Source organism: Monomorium pharaonis, chromosome 1 (assembly GCF_013373865.1).
Source record: "Monomorium pharaonis isolate MP-MQ-018 chromosome 1, ASM1337386v2, whole genome shotgun sequence".
Lineage (NCBI taxonomy): Eukaryota > Metazoa > Arthropoda > Insecta > Hymenoptera > Formicidae > Monomorium > Monomorium pharaonis.
The window spans coordinates 1,379,086-1,403,386 of NC_050467.1; the positions used below are offsets into that span (position 1 = coordinate 1,379,086).

The following is a 24,301-nucleotide window of genomic DNA, read 5'->3' on the forward strand; positions in this document are numbered from 1 at the left end:
TCGGCGACAGAGAAACCGAGACTGATCGAGAGAGAAAGAGGTAAAACATTCGATTTATCGCATCCATTCATGAGAATCGATTTATCTATCGATCTATCTATCTATCCTAATTTATTTAAATTTAATTTTTTAGATAATTTTAGATAATTACACTACAATTAAGAAACTTTTATTAAATATAACTCAGGTATTTCGAGTTCTGCACCTGTGGAACATAATGTTCAACATCGGCGATTATAAGGACGCTACACAAAGAGTATAATTATGATATATTTGAATAGAAATTCTATAAATTCTATAAAATTAATAAACAGTTTTATTAAAATTTTGTAACAAAAATTGGTAACTGTAACTATATAATTACTTTTACAAATTAAAGTTACTTTATAAAAGTATCAATCTGCTAGTATAGTAGAAGAAAGAATTTTGCTATACATAGATCTGCAGCATAAACTTTTGCATATAACACGAATAAGAGAATTAACCAATCAGAGGTCTTTATTTCTATCCTGGGAAAAAAATAGACGATTCTGATTAATTTATTCTCTCATGCATTATGCATTATGCGTTATGTAAAAGTCTGTGCTGCGGTCTATACTGTACCAGTAGTCTTGTTTTGTCGTTTACCGAAGTACAATCGTGCTATATCGTTTGCCAGAAAGTGAATCGCAAAATTGAACATTAGAGCGTTAACTTTACTATCCCATCTGTTATCATATTTAGCGCGCTTCAGTCATATTCATTACAAATAATAGTGTCGTATTTGAGTCGGGTTTTAACAATTTATCGAAAAGAAAGATACAATAACTTTTTTTCGCTTACGCTTCTGATAAATGCATAATTATATAGCGTTATTAATTTGGCAAATCTTAATTGTTTACAATCTTTTACTAAACAAAATAAAGTCAAAGTTTTATTAAAAAGATTACTCATTAGTATTCCGCGCCATTTATCATACACAGATATTTGTTTTTCTTATTAAATATTATTTAAATTAATTATTATTACTTTCTTTTAGAACAACTGTCTTTTTTTATTGCTACAACGTAACTAATAAACTACGATTTTGTGCAACTGTAAACATATACGTGTACATAAATGAGCAAAATAATATAAATTGTAGTCTGTTGTTCTCATAAGATCCTTTATTCAACACAAACCGGTTAAGAAAAAATTAGATAATCAAATACACAATGTACAATTCTTATTATATGACTAATAATAAAATTTTTGAATAATAATCATTAATATATATATATATATATATAATATAAAATTGTGATCATCGCAATTGCGATAATCATAATTCTAGTATAACATGTTTACATAAAAAATAAAAAAATATTAAGAAATAAGAATTCAGACTTAATTCTATCTATTTGCAATCAATGTACGGACTTGTAGCTCAGAAATTTTTTACACGGAGAAAAAAGTAATTGATTCAACAAAATGTGTAGTTGCGGGCTGCCAATTATAGATATGCTTAATACAATAATAATATATGGTATTGCAATCTCAACATATTGTACTCTTGCATTAACAGCAAATATTATTGCATCGAGTATATCTGTAATTGATAATCCGCAACTATACATATATCTTATTGAATCAATTACTTTTTTTCTGTGTATAATTATGACATGATAACATCTGTTTACGTACTTGCATTAAACTTTAATTTTAGCTATACGATTAACTTCGAAAACGAGAATTGCGGAAAATCCTAATGCTAATGTTGCTATTGCTATATATCTTTTTCATCGAGGTGGAAAAACATGCAGTTTATTTCTGATTGACATGACCTTGGTCCATAAATTTGTATTAACTAAGTATTAATGTTTTAAACAAGTAGCATTTTAACTTTTTTATTTATAATTCTTAACTTCAAGATCAAACAAAAATGTTAAATTCTTGGGATTTTATATTTATTTCATCTTTATTATATCCTAATAGAGCATATATGTGTGTAAAAAATGTTGCTTTAAAGATGATTAATAATCTTGAGAATAATAATGTTAAACATACAGAGATTTTATTGCTTCAACTAAAAATCATAGTTGATAGGATGAAAAATTACATTATGTAAACGATTGAATAAAACCAGTATGGAGGTGAAATCAGTTATATATCTTTAAAAGATTGAAAGGGATTAAAGTCTCTTCTTGTCGCTGTGTCACCCAACATATTTTTTATTTTTCAGACAAAATCGTTGCAGAACGAAGTCATTCTTGTATCGGTAGTTGACAATAACATATTACGTTAGACATTTGCTTACACGGTATGAAGAAAAATCAAATTAATTTTGTGATTTCGAAGTGTCAGTAGTTTAACGATGTATCTATCAAGCAAGATATTTTGTTGTTTTATGCTTCTATTTGTTGTTTTGTCTGAGTCTCAAGGAAATTCTATAAAAAGTGATAAGCAGAAGAAGAATTCGATGGTGCAAGTTAATCTTCTTGAAAGCTCTATGAAATATTCAAATGACATAATCGAGTCAACACAATGCAATTTACGTTTAAATTCTTTCAAGATGTCGAAATGCAATATAAACTCGATGTTAATTCTACAAAAAGCAATAGAAAGAATGATAATAATTCGAAACAATACGCATCTCGCGAATATATCACGACGGATTGCAAAAGAAATAAGCAGATAGAATTTGATGCAAATTCTACAGAGATCAACGATGCAATGTTACAAGAAATTGAATATTTTTTCAAGACCAAAAACGAGAGTAATTCCACATCGCACGAAGACGGAAATTTCCATACAAACAATAATATTAAAGTCATCTTTGTTCCAAATGAAGAGTGTGACAATGTGTCTTGCATTCAGTTCTGCTGTCCTTTTACTGATAAACTTACGATGGAGGGCAATTGCGTTGAAAAAGGAAACGGTAGTTTCTTTTTTCCACCTTTGATCGCATACGCAAAGGCTTCTGAGCATGTAATATTTAACGTGACTTTCCACGATCCATGTGTTTTAAAAGGATTTCAACACAGTCTACTTGATCTTCAAATATATAACTTTTATGAGAATGGCACCATAGGAGATCCAAATACTAACAAATTAATTTCATCGACAGATTACTGCTTTGCAATTTTGAATCAAAGCAATTATGATGTGATTATCTGCAATGAGACTAAAAAAAATATAAAAAATGAAAAGACTAAGTTTCGTTTATATCTATATGGCACGTGTGTGCTAGTGTCTTTGCCCTTCCTGTTATTGACGTTTGTAATATATTCAATATTGCCAGAGTTCCAAAATATCCATGGTTATATATTACGTGCACTTGTTGCCTCATTATTTATTTTGAATGCGATGTATATCTTAATAGCTACCTGTAAAATTAGACAAATTAATCAACAAGTTTTTATATTAATGGATGACACAGTATGTATTTCATTAGGTATGGCATGCATAAATTATAATAATGCTGTAATAATAATGTATAATAGTTTTTATATGGAAATTAAGAGTAGACTTGATATATTCTGTATTTATTTTTTTCTGATTTGATAAAGTAGTAATTATAAAATTTTTGAAAAGTCTATAACACATAATAAATAATAGATATTTAAACTTTATTTACGCCACCTCCAAATACCGTTGGAAGTGTGATACACGTCAACAACTTTAAACAAATACCACTTCATCTTTAATAATGTCTACTGCAAAAAATTACTGAATGTTTTTTGAATTTATTAAAATAAAACAATATAATTTTTCTTTAAGAAATTGTAATTGTAAGTTAATGAAAAGTAAGCCCAATTTTGACTATTAACTTGAAGAAGCTTAATTAAGCCTAATTGAGCCTAAAATTTCGCTGGGAATATCCCTAGGTGTAAATAAAGCTTAAATCTTGAATTATACACACACATGCACGCACGCACGCACGCACGCATACATACATATACTACAAAACAATTAAGAAAATCTCATAAATCTAGCAATAATTATAAACTTGATTAATATTTTAATTAATACATTATTTATTTGATCTTTCTAGTCTATATTTGGAATTTTTTTTTCTTGTCGACCTTTTTTTGGCTAAACGTAACATGTTTCGACATTTGGTACTCATTCAGGTAAGCAATATAAATTTTATAAATATTATATAATATAAGTATGCTAATGCACTATAAAATGTGAATGTTGATTTTCATGATTGTAATAACTTTTTTGTTTTTTAAATAACTTAGAACAAGATATTTATGTGACAAAAATATAAGCTAGAAAACTTTATGTGAAAAAAAACCTTTTCTCGCTTTTAAGATAATTTGATTGTGTGTGTAAAAATCAGCACATATTTATTATTATAAATATTTATATTATGCATATTATATATAAATAAAAATATAAATGTAAATATAAATATAAATATAAATATAAATGTAAATATAAATATAAATATAAATATAAGTATATATATATATATATATATATATATATGTATATACACATATATATATACATGTATATATACGCGTGTATGAAATACATGTATTATAATTAAGTAAAAGTTTTTATGATTATATTATTATTATTATTATTATACTTTATAAGACGTTGATTACAATGATAACAAGGTATTTTTATTTCTAAATGCATATGTTGGTAACAAAATATAAATTGTATTTCACAGAGAACTTCGTTTACATCGAACAAATGTAAAGCAAGAGAAAAAAAAGTTTATGATATATTCGATCTATGCATGGGGAATGCCTTTGATCTTTAACATTATCTTTTCTATTTTGGATTATGTTAAAATACCAAATTGGCCGAAAAAATGTCTGCAAAAGTTTACGTTTAGTAGTATGTAACATTGGATTCTCTACTAATGTTAATTAATTTTAACGGAATGTTTAACTGAAAGGTCTTGTTTAAATTTAATAACTTTTAATTAAAATTATAAACACATTTACATGTATTAGTGCGTAATGCAAAAATAATGTCTTTTTTATTTCAGAACATCGAGGAATAAGATTATTTTTTCTTGTACCTGTGGGTGTTACCCTTATCAGTAACGTTTGTTTCTTTATTGCTACAACAGTTATAATTATGTATCAGAATAAACGTACAGCTAAGGAACTAAAAGAATTAGAGAGTAAACACCATAAAAAAAATAAGCAGAGGTCTATACTCTATACAATAATCGTACGAATCAGTGCTATCCGATGCATTTACTTACAAAAATCTGCATAACATGCAATTTATCACTTCAAGTTCTAATGCAAAAAATAATTATTTTACAAAATATTAGTATTCAAATATAATATATATAATTCTAAATTATTTTTTATTTTTAAGAGATAATTATTTTTGAACAGTTTTATATGGCTGTTTATCTACATAACTTATAAAGTTAAATATTATTGCTTTGTTTTATTTTTTAAGAGAAATTTTAAAATCTGCCATAAAAATTAAAAAAATTGGCTTGTTTAAGATTATTTATTATAATTAAAGATACGTGACGATAAAAAATAATTATTTTTGTATTTAAAACACTTAATATAAAAACATTGTCGTTCACAGGTTGAATACGTACCTGAAGTTATTCATAGTGATGGGAGTAGGCTGGATTTGGGAAGCAACAACGTGGGTGTTCATCGAAGGCGATTCCTTGACGTTGGAAATCGTTGATTATTTTTTGACTATAATGAATGATTCGCAAGGCCTTATCATTTTTATCTTATTTGTGTGTACAAAAAAAATAAAGGAATTATTGCTAAAACGATTTGACGGACTAAATTGTGGCCTATTTAGTAAAATTTGAACGTACAACGAGAGCACAGTGTCGAATACCACTATCAACGTCAGAAACTGTAGTTATACAAGAAGTTGTTTCAGTAAACTCGCAGATCCGAATTAATTCTACTCATAGCATTGAAATGTAAAGGAGAATAAATTTTATTACAGAGTTAGCAACTAATCAGCCAAAGATTGATCTTGCATTATTATTAATGTATATTATTGTTCTTTTTGAAACAACAATATGATACATGTGTTTTAGTAAACTGTTTATTTAAATTTATACAATATCGTAATCTGTTATTATTATATTAAATATATGTAAACAAATTGCTATTTTATATATAATAATATTTACAATCTTAGACGGCTTTTTGTCATTTATATAAATTCCTATAATACTATCTTACCGCAATACATTTTACAGTTACGTCAGTACAATTATGCTATAAAATTATCAAGTGCATAACATTCTTTATTTTTAATTTTATAGATACTCTAACAATTTGATGAAAGTCATTATACTTAATAATATTGCTATTCTAATATTATTAAAGTATTTTAAAAACATCATGAGTACAAAATAATTAGAAAAATCGAATTATGTATAAATAAAGGAACTATATGGTCCCCTTATAAAATTTAAAAAAGAATAGATAAAATATACATAAACATATATTGTCTAAGGTGTTCAAAGCTTCAAAGTATGATTTTTAAAAGATTGCCGGTTTTTTTTTAATCACATATGTATGCGTAAATTCCCAGCATGATAAATTGCTTTTTTTAAATGTCGTTAATAGCTTGTCTCAGTCAGTAGTCCTGTTTTGTCGTTTGCCGTAGTATAATTGCTATTGTTAGGCAAAAAGTGAATAGTGAAATTGAACATTAGAGTGTTAACTTTATTATCCTATCTATCATTATATTTAGCTTTAGTCATAATCATTATACAAAAAAGAATGTTGTATTTTAGTTAAATTATAACAATTTATCGGAAAAAAATGTACGATAAACCTTTTCTCACTTACGCTTTTGATAAATATATAATTATATAGCATTATTAACTTGGCAAATCTTATTTACAATACAAACATTATTTATTTCTTCTACTAAATAAAAAAATCAAAGTTTCACTAAAAAAATTACTCATTAGTATTCCGCATCATTAATAGTATATAAATATTTGTTTTTTTTGTTAAATAACATTTAAATTATTTATTATTACTATCTTTTTATCTTTTAGGACAGTTGTCTTTCTTTGCTGGCTACAACGTAACTATACAGTAAACTACAATTTTGTGTATATAAACATAAACGTGTACGTACATAAATAAGCAAAATAATATTGTATAAATTGTAGACTATTTTTTTTTATAACATTATTTATTTAATACAAATTGATAAAAAAATTAGATAATTAAGTACACAATGTATAATTCTTTTCATATGACTGATAATAAAATTTTTGAATAATAATCATAAATATTAAGGTATACGCACTGAAAAAAAAATTTGGTTGAATTAAGTGGAAATTTGGTTGATGTAAACTAACGGTTCGGATTCTAGTTGAACCTACTAAATTTCTAATTAATTTAACAAAAGTTCTTGTTGAATTAATTGGAAATCTGATAGGATCAACTAGAAATCTAAACCGTCAGTTTAATTCCAGTTAATTTAACAAGACTCTTTTTTTCAGTGTGTAAATATTATAAGAAATAATTAGATATGGGGTTTTGTGAAAACTTACATCCCGGAACTTAAAAATAATAAATTATACACTAATTGCAATGATCATAATTCTAGCATAACACATTTGAATGAAAGTGTTATGCTATAATTATAATTATCGCAATTAGTGTATACTTTATCATTTCTAAGTTTCGGGATGTAAGTTCCGTGATAAAAAATGACATTATCTAAACGATTAAATTATCACCAATGTCGACTAGAAGTTATAAGTGCGTCTTGTACAATAACGATGCCGTAATAGTTTCTCGACTTTATAATGGTGTATACATATAATGATGTGACTTCTTATCTTTTGTTATTACATTATAAATGAAAAAAATTATATTGTATCAAAATAAAACCAGTGGGGGTTAAATCAGTTATATAATGTCTTCAAAGGATTGAAAGGGATTAAAGTCTCTCCTTGTCGCTGTGTCACCGAACACATTTTTTACTTTTTAGACAAAATCATTGCAGAACGAAGTCATTCTTGTATCAGTAATTGACAATAATTTATTACGTTAGACATTTGCTTACACGTTACAAAAAAAAATTAAATTAATTTTGTGATTTTGAAGTGTCAGTAGTTTAACGATGTATCTACCAAGCAATATATTTTGTTGTTTTATGCTTCTATTTGTTGTTTTGTCATCTGAGTTTCAAGGAAATTCTACAAAAAATGATAAGCAAAAGAAGAATTCGATGGTGCATATTAATCTTTTTGAAAGCTCTATGAAATATTCAAATGACAAATCGAGTCAACACAATGCAATAAAAAATTCTATCAAAAATATTGAAATGCAATATAAGCTCTATGTTAATTCTACAAAAAATAATAGAAAAAATGATAACAATTCGAAACGATATGAATCTCGCAAATATATCAAGGCAGATTGCGAAAGAAGTAAGCAGATGGAACTTGATGCGAATTCTACAAAGATTAACGACTCAATGTTACAAGAAATTGAGTATCTCTTTAAGGCCAAAAACGAAAGCAATTTCACATCGTGCAAAGACGAAAATTTCCATACAAACGACAATATTGAAGTCATCTTTGTTCCAAATGAAGAGTGTGACAATGTGTCTTGCATTCAGCTCTGCTGTCCTTTTACTGATAAACTTACGATGGAGGGCAATTGCGTTGAAAAAGGAAACGGTAGTTTCTTTTTTCCACCTTTTATCGCATATGCGAAGGCTTCTGAGCATGTAATATTTAACGTGACTTTCCACAATCCATGCGTTTTACAAGAATTTCAACACAGTGTACTTGATCTCAAAATATATGACTTTTACGAGAATGGTACTATAAGAGATCCAAATACTCACAAATTAATTTCATCGACAGACTACTGCTTTGCAATTTTGAATCAAAGTAATTATGATGTGATTATCTGCAATAAGACTAAAAAGAATGAAAAGAATGAAGAAATCAAATTTCATTTATATATATATGGCACGTGTGTGCTAGTGCCTATGTTATTTCTGTTATTGACGTTTGTAATGTATTCAATATTGCCAGAGCTCAAAAAGATCCCTGGTTATATCTTATGTGCACTCGTTGCCTCATTATTTATTTTGAACGCAATGTATATTTTTTTAGCTATCTGTAAAATTAATCAAACTGATCAACAAGTTTTTATATTAATGGATGACACATTTTGCATTATATTAGGTACGACATGCATAAACTATGACAATAATGCTGTAATGTAGTTTTTATATAGGAATTAAGAGTAGACTTGATGTATCCTATATTTATTTCTTTCTCGCGACTTGATAAAGTAATAATTATAAAATCGTTAAAACTACACATAATAAATAATAGACATTTAAAATTTATTTACACTACTTCCAAATATCGTTTGAGGTGTGACACACGTCAACCCTTAATAATTTCTACTGCAAAAAGTTACTAAATTTTTTTGGAACTTATTAAAATAAAACAATATAGTTTTTTTCTAAAAAATTGTAATTTTAAGTTAATAAAAAGTAAGCCCAATATTTGGCTGTCAACTTGAAAGAGCTTAATTGAACCTAATTAAGCCTGAAATTTTGCTCGGTGTATGGTACATCCCTAGGTGTAAATAAAACTTAAATCTTGAATTGTATGCACACACGCACGCATATATACATACACTACGAAACAACTGAGAAAATCTTATAAATCTAACAATAATTATAAACCTAATTAATATTTTAATTAATACATTATTTATATGATCTTTCTAGTCTATATTTGGAATTTCTTTTTTTTGTCGACCTTTTTTTGGCTAAACGTAACATGTTTCGATATGTGGTACTCATTCAGGTAAGCAATATAAATTTTATAAATATTATATAATAAAGTATGCAAATGCACTATAAAATGTGAATGTTGATTTTCATGATTGTAATAACTTTTTTGTTTTTTAAATAACTTGGAACAAAATATTTATATGACAAAATTAATCAGCTAGAAAACTTTATGTGAAAAAAAATTGTTTCTCCCTTTTAAGATAATTTGATTACGTATGTAGAAATCAGCACATATTTATTATTACAAATATTTATATTATGTATATATATATATATATATATATATATATATATAAATATTTATATTATACATATACATATGTATATACACATACATATACATGTATATGTATGTGTGTGTGAAATACGTGTATTAGGGAAAAGTTTTTATGATTATATTATTATAACAATTATTATTATATTTTATAAGACGTTGATTACAATGATAATGAGGTATTTTTACTTCTAAATGCATATGTTACTAACAAAATATAAATTCTATTTCACAGAAAATTCGGTTTACATCAAACAGATGTAAAGCAAGAAAAAAAAAATATATTTATGATATATTCGATCTATGCGTGGGGAATGCCTTTGATCTTTAACATTATCTTTGCTATTTTGGATTATGTTAAAATACCAAATTGGCCAAAAAAATGTCTGCAAAAGTTTTCATTCAATAGTATGTGACATTGGATTCTTTATTGACGTTGCTAATTTTAACGGAACATTTAACTAAAAAGTCTTGTTTAAATTTAATAATTTTAATTAAAATAATAAACACATTTACACGTATTAGTAATGCAAAAATAATGTTTTTTTTATTTCAGAAAATCGAGGAATAAGATTATTTTTTCTTGTACCTGTGGGTGTTACTCTTATCAGTAACGTTTGTTTCTTTATTGCCACAGTTATAATTATGTACCAGTATAAACGTACAGCTAAAAAACCAAGAAAATCACCGAGAAAAAAATATAGAATTAATAATGAAGATAATGAAGATAATAAAAATAATGAAAATAAACAGAGGTCTGTACAATAATCGTACGAATCAATGCTATCCGGTGCATTCACCTAAAAAAACCTGCATAATATGCAATTTATCGCTTCAAATTCTAGTGCAAAAAATAATTATTTTACAAATATTATTATATAGATATAATATATATAAAACTTGATTATTTTTTATTTTTAACAAGATTATTATTTTTAGACAGTTATATATGGTTATTTATCTATATAACTTATAAAGTTAAATATTATTGCTTTGTTTTATTTCTTAAGAGAAATTTTAAAATTATCTGCCATAAAAATTTTCAAAATTGGCTTGCTTAAGATTATTTATTATAGTTAAAGATACGTGACGATGAAAAATAATTATTTTTGTATTTAAAACACTTAATATAAAATCATTGTCGTTCACAGGTTGAATATGTGCCAGAAGTTATTCATAATGATGGGAGTAGTGATGGGAGGCGGGATTTCGGAAGCAACAATGTGGGTGTTCGATGATGATTCTTTGACGTTGGACATCATTGATTATTTTTTGACTACAATGAATACTTCACAAGGTCTTATCATTTTTATCTTATTTGTGTGTACAAAAAATATAAAGGATATATGTTGCTAAAACAATTCGACGGACTATTTGGTAAAATTTGAATGTACAACGAGAGCACAGTGTCGAAAATCACTATCAACATCAGCAACTGTAGTCATGCAAGAAGTTAGTCAATCTAATCGACAATTACACTCGCAGACTCAAATTTGCCAGTTGGGTTGACAATAAAGATCTAATTTATTTATTATTTATACACTGGTGACTAGAAGCTTGAGATTCACATTATTAATTCTACTCATAGCAATGAAATGTAAAGGAGAATAACTTTTATTACAGAGTTAGCAATTAATCAGCCAAAGATTGATCTTGCATTATTATTAATGTAGTTTATTGTTATTTTTGAAACAACAATATAATACATATGTTTAGTAAACTGTTTATTTAAATTTATACAATATCATAATTTGTTATTATTATATTAAATATGTGTAAATAAATTGCTATTTTATATATAATACTAGAACATTACAGGCGCGCGCTGCGCGCGCGCTATTTGACTTTTCACTTTAAAAATAATAATAATTGCAATTTGATTTTCTCTATCTTTCGTTTACATTAATCAAACGTCTTCACTCTCACTCACTCTCACTCACTCACTTACTCACTCACTCACTCACTCACGCACGCACCCCATCCAAGTCGCTAACTCATGTGCACATTGCAAACAAAGTAAAGTTCACATGTGTTTGCAGGTTTCCAATACAATGTATAGTAACGGTAAAATAATTTTGCTATTCTAATATCTTATTAAAATATTTTAAAAACATGAATACAAGATAATTAGAGAAATCCAATTATATATAAATAAAAGAATTATATGGTTCCATCATAAAATTTAAAAAAGAATAAGTAAGATATACATAAACATTGTCTAAGCTGTTCAAACTATCATCTTTAAATTTTTCTGGTTTTTCTTTTTAAATCACTATGTATGCAAAAATTCCCAGCACGATAAATTGCTTTTTTTAAATGTCGTTAATAGCAGTCTCAGTCTCAGTCAGTCTCACATCAGTCAGTTGTCCTGTTTTGTCATTTGCCGGAGTACAATTGCTATCGTTTGACAAAAAGTGAATAGTGAAATTGAACATTAGAGTGTTAGCTTTATTATCCTATCTATCATTATATTCAGCTTTAGTTATAATCATTATACAAATAATAATGATGTATTTGAGTCAGATTATAACAATTTATCGAAAAAAATGTACGATAAACCTTTTCTCACTTACGCTTTTGGTAAATACATAATTATATAGCATTATTAACTTGGCAAATCTTATTTAAAACACAAACATTATTTATTTCTTTTATTAAATAAGATAAAATCAAAGTTTTACTAAAAAAATGACTCACTAGTATTCCGCACCATTAATCGTATATAGATATTTGTTTTTCTCATTAAGTAACATTTAAATTATTTATTATTACTGTCTTCTTATCTTTTAGGACAATTGTCTTTTTTTGCTGGCTACAACATAACTATATGGTAAACTACAATTTTGTGTAACGTGTATGTAACATACATAAATAAGCAAAATAATATAAATAGTAGACTATTTTTCTTATAACATTGTTTATTCAATACAAATCAATTAAGAAAAAATTAGATAATCAAGTACACAATGTATAATTCTTTATATAACTGATAATAAAATTTTTGAATAATAATCATAAATATTAATATATGCGAAATAACATAAGAAATAATTAGCTATGGAATTTCGTGAAAACTTACATTTTGGAACTTAAAAATAATAAATTATACACTAATTGCGATGATCATAATTTTAGCATCACACATTTGAATGAACGTGTTATGCTACAATTACAATCGTGTATACGCAATTAGTGTATATATTATCATTTTTAAGTTCCGGGATGTAAGTTCCATGATAAAAAATGATATTATTTAAACGATTAAATTATCACCAATGTTGTCCGACAAAAAGCTATAAGTGCATTTTGGACAATAACATTGTCGTAATAGTTTCCCGACTTTATAATGGTGTATACATAAAATGATGTTACTTCCTGTCTTCTGTTATTACATTATAAGTGAAAACAATTTTGTGGTATTAAGATGAAACCAGCATGTGGGTGAAATCAGTTGTGTATCTTCAAAGGATTAATGTCTCTTCTTGTCGCTCTATTACCTAGCACATTTTCAGACAAAATTTTAGCAGAACGAAATTACATTCGTACCGATAATTAATAATAACACATTATGTTAGACATTTGCTTAGAAGGTATAAAGAAAAGTTTAATTAACTTTGTGCATTCAAAACTTTCATAGTTTAACCATCTACCATGTATCTACCAAACAAGATATTTTATTGTTTTATGCTTCTATTTGTTGTTTTGACATCTGAGTGTCAAGAAAATTCTACAAAAAAAGATAAGCAGATGAAGAGTTTGGCGATGCGGGATGATCTTCTTGAAAGCTCTATAAAATATCCAAATAACAAGATCAAGTTAACACGATGCAATTCACGTGAAAATTTTATCAAGAATGACGACGAAATGCAATATAAGCCCGATATTAATTCTACACAAAGCAATAGAAAGAATGATGACGATTCGAAACAACCTCACGAATATATCAGGACAAATTGCGAAAAAAGTAAGCAGATGGAATTTGATGTAAATTCTACAGAGATCAACGATGCAATGTTACAAGAAATTGAGTATCTTTTCAAGACCAAAAACGAGAGTGATTCCGCATCGTACGAAGACGAAAATTCCCATACAAACGATAATATTGAAGTCATCTTTGTTCCAAATGAAGAGTGTGACAATGTGTCTTGCATTCAATTCTGCTGTCCTTTTAATGATACGGTGGAGGACAACTGCGTTGAAAAAGGAAATGGTAGTTTCTTTTTTCCACCCTTTTCCTTATATGCGAACGCTTCTGAACATGTAATATTTTACGTGACTTTCCGTAATCCATGCCAAGGATTTCATCTCGAAATATTTGACTTTTACAAGAATGGCACTATAGGAGATCCAAATAATACTAACAAACTCATTTTGTCGACAGACTATTGCTTTGCCTTCTTAAATCAAAGCATTTATAACATTCTTGTCTGCAATGAGACTGAAGAGAATGAAGAGATGGATTTTTTTTTGTATTTATATGGTTTGTGTGCTCTAGTGTCTTTGCCGTTTCTGCTATTGACGTTCATAATATATTCAATATTGCCAGAGCTCCGAAACATCCATGGTTATACATTGCGTGCACACATTGCTTCATTATTTATTATGTATGCGATGGGTGTTTTTCTTTTTATATGTGTTGTTATAGAAATTGATCTACTAATTTTTATATTAATGGATGACACAGTATGTACTTCATTAGGTATGGCATGCATAAACTATAATAAAATGCTGTAATGCATAATAGTTTTTATATGGAAATTAAGAATAGACTTGATATATTCTATATTTATTTTTTTCTAACGACTTAATAAAGTAATAATTATTAAATCTTTAAAAATACACATATTAATTAAGTAATAGATATTTAATCTTTATTTATCCCATCTCTAAATAATTTTATAAATACCCTTGGGGTGTGACACCCCAATGAATTTAAACAAATACCACGCTTCACCTATTAATTATTTGAATTTCCCAAAATTAATAAATGTTTTCTAAACTGATTAAAATAAAGCAATATAGTTTTTTTTTAAGAAATTGTTATTTTAAATTTATGAAAAGTAAGTCTAATATTCGAATTTAAATATAATTGAACCTGAAATTTCGCTAGCGTGTGGTATTCGTAGATGTGAATAAAGATTAAATCTTGAATTGTATACACACACCATACACGCGCGCACACGCGTGTACATACATACATACATACAGTATTAAAAAATTAAGAAAATCTCTTAGGTCTAGCAATAATTATAAAACTGAATAACATTTTAATTTATACATTATTTATTTGATCTTTTTAGTCTATAGTTGGAATTTCTTTTTCTTGTCGACCTTTTTTTGGTTAAACGTAACATGCTTCGACATTTGGTGGACATTCAGGTAAGCAATATAAATTTTATAAATATTATATGCAAATACATTATAAAGTGCAAATATTGATTTTAATAATTGTAATAACTTTCTTGTTTTTTAACCGACTTAAAACAAAACATTCATCCGATAAAGTTGATTAGCTAGAAAGCTTTATAATATATGTATGTAAAAAAAGACATCTTCTTGTTTTTATGATAAAATAATTAATTGCGTATATAAAAATTAGCATATATTTATAAATATAAAATTTTATTGAATAATAATAATAAACATTGAATAATAATTGGTGACAAAATATAAATTATATTTTACAGAGAGCTCTGTTTATATCAGACAAATGTAAACCAAAACAAAATTTTAATATATTCGATCTATGCGTGGGGAATTCCTTTGATCCTTAGCATTATCTTTGCTATTATGGATTATCTGAAAATATCAAATTGGCCGGAAACTTGTTTAGAAAAATTTTGGTTTAGTGGTACGTGATATTAAATTCTCTACTGATGTTAGTTAATTCTAGCGAAACATTTAACTAAAAAATTTTGTTTGCATGTAATAACCTTTAATTAAAGTAATGATTACATTTATGTATTAGTGTGTAATGCAAAGATTTTATTTTTTATTTCAGATAATCGAGTAACAATGTTATATTTTATTGTACCCGTGGGTGTTACTCTAATCAGTAACGCTTGTTTCTTCATCACCACAGCAGTAACAATTATGTACCAGAATATACGTACAACTAAGAAACTAAGAGACTCTGAGAGTAAACGCCATAATGAAAATAAGCAAAGGTCTGTAGAATCGTATGAATTAATGTTATCCGGTATATTTGAATTTGCCTAAAAAACTGCATAATATGCAATTTATTTTTTTTAATTCTAATGGAAAAAATAATTATTTTACAAATATTATTATACAAATATAATATATTTGATTTTTAATTAATTTTTATTTTTAACAAGATAATTATTTTTGAACAATCTTGTATGGTTGTTGATTTTTATAACTTATAAAGTTACACATATATTATTTTGTTTTATTTCTTAAGAGAAATTTTGAAATTATCTATTATAAAAATTATAAAAATTGGCTTGGATTATTCATTGTTGTTAAAAATGTGTAAACGTGATGAAAAAAATATTTGTTTCTATGTGTTTAATACTTCTAATATAAAAATATGGTCGTTCACAGGTTTAATATGTACCTGAAGCTATCTATAGTGATGGGAATTAGCTGGATTTGGGAGGTAATAACGTGGCCGTTCGACGAAGATGACTTGCCGAAGGCCATTACTTATTTTTTCAATATTATAAATTTTTCGCAAGGCCTTATTATTTTTATCACATTTGTGTGTACAAAAAGAATAAAGCGTTTGTTGCTAAAACGATTTGGTGGGCTGAATTGCGGTCCATTTGATAAAACGTACAACAAGAGCACGGTGTCGAATGCCACTGACATATCAACATCAGAAACTGTAATCATGCAAGAAGTCGGACCATCTAATCAACAACTAAACTCGCAGACCCGAATTAATTCTACTCGTAGTATTGAAATATAAAAGAGAATAAATTTTATTACAGAGTTAGCAATTAATCAGCTAAAGATTGATCTTGCATTATTATTAATGTATTTTATTGCTCTTTTTAAAAGTACAACATGATACACATGTTTTAGTAGACTGTTTTGAAAAATTTATACAACATCGATCGTAAATTGTTATTAATATATTAAATATGTGTACACAAATTGCAATTTTATATAGGGAAAGTCTGGACAAGATGGTACGACCGGGCAAGAAGAGACATTACTAATTTCCGACTATAACAATGCGTTTAACTTGATTATTTAATTAAATAAAAAGAAAAATATTTCAATATAACACTGAATTCTTAAAATATTATAGAAGCAGAAGTTATAGTTATCTATTGTTACAGTCGAGTAATAGCGATGTCTATTCTTGTTCGGGCATACCATCTTGTCCGGAGTTTCCTCCATATAATAATAATGATAATCTTAGCTTTTGTAATTTTATATAAATACCTAACACTATCTTACTGCAATACATTTTATAGTTACGTCAGTACAATTACGCTATAAATTATCGAGTGTATAACATTTTTCATTTTCAATTTTATAGATACTCTAACGATTGGATAAAAATCAGTATGTATGTATCTACTTACAGCATGTATTTTCGTGTATATTACGAATTTCTCAGTAAGCAAAAAATATTGATCAACATTTTTTTAATGTTAATTTTAGATTAATTTTCTAAACATTGTAACAATTTAATGTTTTATAAATATTTTAAAATATTACTTAATATTATTGCTGTCTTAATATTATTAAAATATAAAAAAAAATTTATTAATGTGTTTTTTAAATGTTATTAAAGATTATGACATAACGTTTAATAAATATTTTTAAAACATTATTTAATAATATTAATGTCTTAATATTATTGAAATATTTTAAAAACATGAGTACCAAATAATTAGGAAAGTTTAATTATGTATAAGAAGAATCAAATAGTTTCATTATAAAATTTAAAAAAGAGTAGATAAGATATGTACATAAATATATATATTCTAAACTAGTCAAACTACCAGCTTTAAAAGATTGTTGATTTTCTTTTTTAAATCATTATGTATGCGTAAATTCAGCATAATAAATTGCTTTTTTTAAATGTCGTTAATAGCTTGTTTCAGGCAGTAGGCTGTTCTGTCGTTTGACGGAGTGCATTTGTACGCTATTGTTTACCAGAAAGTTAATCGTGAAATTGAACATTAGTGTTAGTTGTACTATTCTATCTATCATCATACTCAGCTTCAGTAATAATAATTACCAATAATAGTATCAGATTATTTAACGAATATTTTAGTCAGATTACTTAACGAAAAAAATGGAAACTTTTTTTCATTTACGCTTCTAAGAAATACATAATTATATAGTATTATTAACTAGCAAATCTCATTTACAACCTTCTACTAAACAAGATAAAGTCAGATTACTCACCAGTATTCTGTATCATTTATCACCGTGTACAAATATTTGTTTTTTTTAATTAAATAACATTTAAATTATTTATGATTACTATCCTGTTATCTTTTTGGACAATTGCTTTTTTTGCTGGCTGCAATGTAACTAGCAAACTACAATTTTGTATAACTATAAACGTATACGTTAATATAAATAAGCAAAATAATATAAATCGTAGATTATTTTTTTTATAAGATCATTTATTCAACACAAACCGGTTAAGAAAAAAATTAGATAATTAATGTACAATTCTTATTATATGATTGATAATAAAATTGATCACATGAAGATGCCATTGTACATTCAATATCTGGACAAACAACTGACTGATAATAAAATTTTCAAATAATAATTATAAATATTAATATATGTAAATAACATCAGAAAAGAGAGAGAGAGAGAGAGAGAGAGAGAGAGAGAGAGAGAGAGAGAATAATTAGCTATAGAGTTTCATAAAAACTTACATCCCGGAACTTAAAAATGAGAAATTATACACTAATTGCGATGATCATAATTCTAGCATAACACGTTTGTATGAAAAATTAAAAAAAATATTAAAATAAGAATCCAATCTTTGTCTGTTTGCAATCAATGTACGACTTGTAGCTCACAAATTTTTTTAAATTATAATTTGATGACATCCGTTTCCATTCCATTAAACTTTAATATTAGCTATATGATTAACGTCGACAACGAAAACGAAAACTGCGGAAAATTCTAATGCTAATGTCGATATTGATATATCTTTTTTTCATCGAGACAGAAAGGCAGTTTATCTCTGATTGACGTGACCTTGGTCTCTAAATTTGTATCAACTAAGTATTAATGTCTCAAACAAGTAGCATTTTAACATTCTTATTTTTAATTTTTAACTTCAAGATGAAACAAAAATGTCTTATACTTGGGATTTTTTATTTATCTCATTTTTATTCTATTCTAATAAAGCATATGTGTTCAAAATGTTACTTTAAAAGTGATCAATAATCTTGAGAATACTGATGTTAAACATGCAGAAATTTTATCGCTCAAGTAAATCAGTTGAGAAGATGAGAACTTACGTTATGTAAACGATTAAATTATCACCGATGTTGTCCGACGAGAACCTATAAGTGCGTTGTGTACGATACGATGCCGTAATAGTTTCCCGACTTTATAATGGTGTGTATAAAATGATATAACCTCTTGTCTTCTGTTATTATACATTATAAGTGAAAAAGACTGTGTTATATCCATATAAAATTAATATTGAGCAGTGAAAGCAATTGTGTATTATATCTTCAAAGAATTTAAAGGAATTGAAAGTTTTTCCTTGTCGCTCTGTCATCCAGCACATTTTCAGAAAATTATTACAGAATCAAGTCATACTCGTACCGGTAATTGACAAAAACGTTAGATATTTGCTTGCAAAGTATGAAGAAAAGTCAAATTAATTTTGTGAATTTAAAGAGTTAATAGTTTAACGATGTATCTACCAAGCAAGATATTTTATTGTTTTATATTTTTATTTCATATTTTGTCATCTGAGTCTCAGGGAAATTCTATAAAAAACGATAAGCAGTTGAAGAGTTCGACAGTGCGGGATGATCCTGAAAACTCTATAAAATATCCAAATGCAGACAAGATCGAGTCAATACGATGCAATTCAAGTGAAAATGCTATCAAGAATGACGAAATGCAATATAAGACCGATATTAATTCAACAAAGAGCAATAGAAAGAATTCAAAACAATATGAGTCTCGCGAATACATCAAGACAGATTGTGTAAAAAGTAATCGGATGGAATTTGATGTAAATTCTACAGAGATCAACGATGCAATGTTACGAGAAATTGAGTATTTTTCCAAGATCGAAAACGAGAGAGATTTCACAACGCATGAAGACAGAAATTCTAATACGGACTATAATATTAAAACCATCATTGTTCCAAATGAAGCGTGTCACAATGTGACTTGCATTCAGTTCTGCTGTCCTTTTGATAATAAACTGTTGGTAAAGGGCAACTGCGTTGAAAAAGGAAACGGTAGTTTCTTTCTTCCAGACATTTATAAATATAAGAACGATTCTGAGAATAAAATAAACCAATTACTTTATCTGACTGTCCGCGATCCATGCCTTTTACAAGGATTTGGACGCCGTCTACTTGATTCCGAAACATACAAGTTTCTCATCGACGGCTCTTTATATTACCAAAATGCTGACACACTCATTTTACCGACGTCCTACTGCTTTGCCATCTTGGGTCGAGACATTTATGATGTGATTGTCTGCAATAATAAGAATAAACTTCCGATATACGTAATCGCGTGTCTCCTAGTGTCTTTGCTATTTCTGCTATTGACATTCATAATATATTCCATATTGTCGGAGCTCCGAAACATGCATGGTTATACATTACGTGCACACGTTGCCTCATTATTTATTACGTATGCAATTATGTATTTTGGTCACCAAAATATTGGATTAGCTCTTGACGAAACATTTTGCATTTTATTGGGTACAGCATGCATAAATATAATAATGTTGTAATATAATTTTTATATTTGAAGTAGATTTAATGTATTCTATAATTATTTTTCTAACGACTTGCTAAAGTAGAAATTATTAAATTTTAAAAATACAAATAATAAATAATAGATATTTAAATCTTAAATTGTACACATACACAACGAAAAGATTTAAAAAATCTCATGCATCTAGCAATAATTATAAATCTGATTAATGTTTTAATTACAATACTTATACACATATTTTAATTACATACTTTTATACATTATCTTTTTGATCCTTTCAGCTTATATTTTTAATTTCTTTTTTTTGTCGAGCTTTTTTTGGCTAAGTGTAATATGCTTCGACATTTGGTCAACATTCAGGTAAGCAATATTATATATGAATACACCACAAAGTAAATACACTACAAGTATAAATTTTGATTTAATGATTGTAATTTTATTGTTTTTTAAACGACTTGGAACAAAATATTTACACGATAAATTTGATTAGATAGAAAATGTATGTGAAAAAAATCTCTTCTCGCTTTTAAGAGAGAATAATTTGATTGCATGTGTAGAAACCAGCACATATTTATTAATATAAATATTTATTTCAAATATATATACAGATACATACACATATATATGTATGTATATATAAAATATAAAAATATTTTATGCGTAAAAATTTTTATGATTTACTATTATTATTATTATTATATTTTATAAAGCGTTAGTTACACTGATAATAAGGTATTTTTTTGTTTCTAAACGCAAATGTTAAATAATAATTGATGACAAAATATTAATCGTATTTCACAGAGAACTCCGTTCATGTCGAGCAAATGTAAAGGAAGAGAAAAAAAAGTTTATGATATATTCGATCTATGCGTGGGGAATTCCTGTGATCCTTAGCATTATCTATGCTATTATAGATTATGTTAAAATACCAAATTGGATCCGGCCGGAAATGTGTGAGAAAAAATTTTGGTTTAGTAGTACGTGACATTGGATTTTCTACTGATGTTTACTAATTTTAGCGGAACGTTTAACTGAAAAGTCTTGTTTGAATTTATTAACTTTTAATTAAAATAATAAACACATTTACATGTATTAGTGTGCAATGCAAAAATATCGTTTTTTTTTTATTTCAGACGATCGAGCAAAAACAATATATTTTTATGTACCTATAGGTGCTACTGTTATCAGTAACATTTGTTTTTTCATCGCCACAACAGTAACAATTACGCACCAGAATAAACGTACAGCTAAGAAACTAAGAGACTCAGAAAGTAAGCGCAATAATGAAAATAAGCAGAGGTTTGTATGTACAATCATATAAAGCAATGCTATCTGGTGTATTTGCATTTGTATAAAAACTTGCAGTTATGCAATTTACCTTCATTACGCTTCAAGTTCTAATGCAAAAAATAATTATTTTACAAATATTATTATACAGATATAATATATATAATTTTTAATTAATTTTTATTTTCAATAAAATAATTATTTTTGGACAATTTCATATGACTGTTGATCTTTATAACTTATAAAATGCTTTGTTTTATTTTTTAAGAGAAATTTATAAATTATCTGTCAAAAAAATTCTTAAGATTGTTAATTCTTGCTTAAGATTATTTATTATTGTTAAAAATATATAAAAGTGATGACAAATATATGTTTTTATGTGTTTAATATTTCTAATACAAAAATATGATCATTCACAGGTTTAATATGTACCTGAAACTGTTCATAGTGATGGGATTATGGACATCTTTAACCTTTGCTATGGATACAATAGAGCGGTTGGTCGATGCCAATTTTTTGCCAATAGCAGTTTGGTATTTCTTTGATATAATATATGGTTTGCAAGGTCTTATTATTTTTATCGCATTTGTGTGTACAAAAAAAATAAAGCAACTGTTGGGAAAACAATACGGCGGGCAGAATTGCGGTTTATTTGATAAAATTCGAACGTACAACAAGACCACGGTACCAAATACTACTTCCACATCAACGCCAGGGACTGTAGTCATGCAAGATGTCGGTCCATCTAATCAACAGCTAAATTTGCAGACGGAATGTAATTCTACTCGTAGCACTAAAATGTAAAAGAGAAGAATTTTATTAGCAGAATTAATAATTAATCAGCCAAAGATTGATCTTGCATTATTATTAATGTATCTTATTGCTTCTTTTGAACAACAATATAATACATACGTTTTAGTAGACTGTTTTTTTAATTTATACAATATCATAATCTGTTATTATTATATTAAATATGTGTACACAAATCGTTATTTTATATATAATAATAGTTACCATTTTAGACGGTTTTTTTTGTAATTTTATATAAATACCTACTACCTATATAATACTACCTTATATGTATACCTAAATATAATACTACCTTACCTTACACAACATTCTTTATTTTCAATTTTATAGATAATTTAACAATTTAATAAGAATTATTATACTTAATAATATTGCTATCCTAATGGTATTAAAATATTTTAAAAACGAGAGTACAAAATAATTAGGAAAATCCAATTATGTATAAATAACGGAATCATAAAGGTCCATTATAAAATTTTTAAAAAAGTAGATAAAATGTACATACATAAACATATATTGTCTAAACTGGTCAAATTACCTGGTACAACTTTAAAATGTTGTCGGTTTTTTTTAAATTATTAAGAATGGGTAAATTTCCATTATGATAAATTGCTTATCTTTAAGTCGTTTAGCTTGTCTCAGTCAGTAGCATAGGGTTGGAAAGTAACGAGTTACTTATTGTAACAAAGTTGCAATTACAGTTCCTTTTTTTTGGAAACTAATAGCTAAACTTTGTTAGTTTTCTCCATCTGTAACTGTAACTTAACATTTTTTGATAACTAATAACTATTTTGATAGTTACTTTAATAATTACTTTTTTTGGAACATGCGCTAAAATTTTTAATCAACGATTGGCAAAAGTCGAGTCTACACAAAAGAAATTATATCGATTCTTAAAATCGAGTAATTGCAATATTAATATGCTAAATAACTACACTACAATTAAAAAACTTCTTATTAAATATAACACAGGTATTCCAAGTTCTGCATCTGTAGAACATACGTTTAGCATCGGTGGATTTACAATGACGCCAAAAAGAGAGCATCTTAATTATGATATATTTGAATATCAAATTCTATAAAATTAATAAAAATTTTTATTAAAATTTTGTAATGAAGAGAATATATGAATCAATATATGACAGCTGATGTAGCGTTATATTTTATTAAATTCTGATAAGAGTAACATATGATTTAGTCTTTTATTTTCATAAAGTTCTTATTTAATGT

At 26.6% G+C, this 24,301-nt stretch overlaps 4 protein-coding genes across 10 annotated transcripts; all 4 read left to right on the forward strand.

Annotated features, from left to right (window-relative positions):
• The first annotated feature begins 46 nt into the window (after positions 1 to 46).
• On the forward strand, positions 47 to 11,768 carry LOC105833000 (G-protein coupled receptor Mth2). 3 transcript variants are annotated; one of them, XM_036294939.1, is made up of 6 exons: positions 47 to 661; positions 7,942 to 9,151; positions 9,709 to 9,787; positions 10,284 to 10,456; positions 10,605 to 10,803; positions 11,200 to 11,768. In XM_036294939.1, exons 2-6 carry the CDS (start codon positions 8,074 to 8,076, stop codon positions 11,402 to 11,404), a joined length of 1,734 nt encoding a protein of 577 aa, XP_036150832.1. In that variant the 5' UTR covers positions 47 to 661; positions 7,942 to 8,073; the 3' UTR covers positions 11,405 to 11,768. The 3 variants fall into 3 exon arrangements, with proteins under 3 accessions (XP_036150832.1, XP_012529838.1, XP_012529839.1); XM_012674384.3 differs by lacking the exon at positions 47 to 661 and having other exon boundaries at positions 7,131 to 9,151; XM_012674385.3 differs by lacking the exon at positions 47 to 661 and having other exon boundaries at positions 7,135 to 8,851.
• Positions 661 to 6,815, forward strand: LOC105833001 (G-protein coupled receptor Mth2). 3 transcript variants are annotated; one of them, XR_001138775.3, is made up of 5 exons: positions 661 to 3,412; positions 4,013 to 4,091; positions 4,649 to 4,879; positions 4,973 to 5,138; positions 5,539 to 6,815. XR_001138775.3 is itself a non-coding variant. In XM_012674387.3 (5 exons), exons 1-5 carry the CDS (start codon positions 2,503 to 2,505, stop codon positions 5,644 to 5,646), a joined length of 1,455 nt encoding a protein of 484 aa, XP_012529841.1. In that variant the 5' UTR covers positions 661 to 2,502; the 3' UTR covers positions 5,647 to 6,815. The 3 variants fall into 3 exon arrangements, 2 of the variants coding, with proteins under 2 accessions (XP_012529841.1, XP_012529840.1); XM_012674387.3 differs by having other exon boundaries at positions 4,649 to 4,818; positions 4,973 to 5,160; XM_012674386.3 differs by having other exon boundaries at positions 4,649 to 4,818.
• A 1,315-nt stretch (positions 11,769 to 13,083) lies between the features above and the next one.
• LOC118644229 (G-protein coupled receptor Mth2-like) lies at positions 13,084 to 17,440 on the forward strand. Of its 2 annotated transcripts, none has more exons than XM_036294997.1 (5): positions 13,084 to 14,747; positions 15,349 to 15,427; positions 15,736 to 15,899; positions 16,050 to 16,215; positions 16,616 to 17,440. In XM_036294997.1, exons 1-5 carry the CDS (start codon positions 13,700 to 13,702, stop codon positions 16,980 to 16,982), a joined length of 1,824 nt encoding a protein of 607 aa, XP_036150890.1. In that variant the 5' UTR covers positions 13,084 to 13,699; the 3' UTR covers positions 16,983 to 17,440. The 2 variants fall into 2 exon arrangements, with proteins under 2 accessions (XP_036150890.1, XP_036150895.1); XM_036295002.1 differs by having other exon boundaries at positions 13,089 to 14,258.
• Positions 17,441 to 19,406: 1,966 nt separating this feature from the next.
• Positions 19,407 to 23,178, forward strand: LOC105832997 (G-protein coupled receptor Mth2). Of its 2 annotated transcripts, none has more exons than XM_036295011.1 (5): positions 19,407 to 20,958; positions 21,256 to 21,334; positions 21,776 to 21,927; positions 22,108 to 22,273; positions 22,681 to 23,178. In XM_036295011.1, the coding sequence occupies exons 1-5, from the start codon at positions 19,926 to 19,928 to the stop codon at positions 23,063 to 23,065; spliced, it is 1,815 nt and encodes a 604-aa protein (XP_036150904.1). In that variant the 5' UTR covers positions 19,407 to 19,925; the 3' UTR covers positions 23,066 to 23,178. The 2 variants fall into 2 exon arrangements, with proteins under 2 accessions (XP_036150904.1, XP_028048018.2); XM_028192217.2 differs by having other exon boundaries at positions 19,409 to 20,958; positions 21,776 to 21,951.
• Positions 23,179 to 24,301: the final 1,123 nt, after the last annotated feature.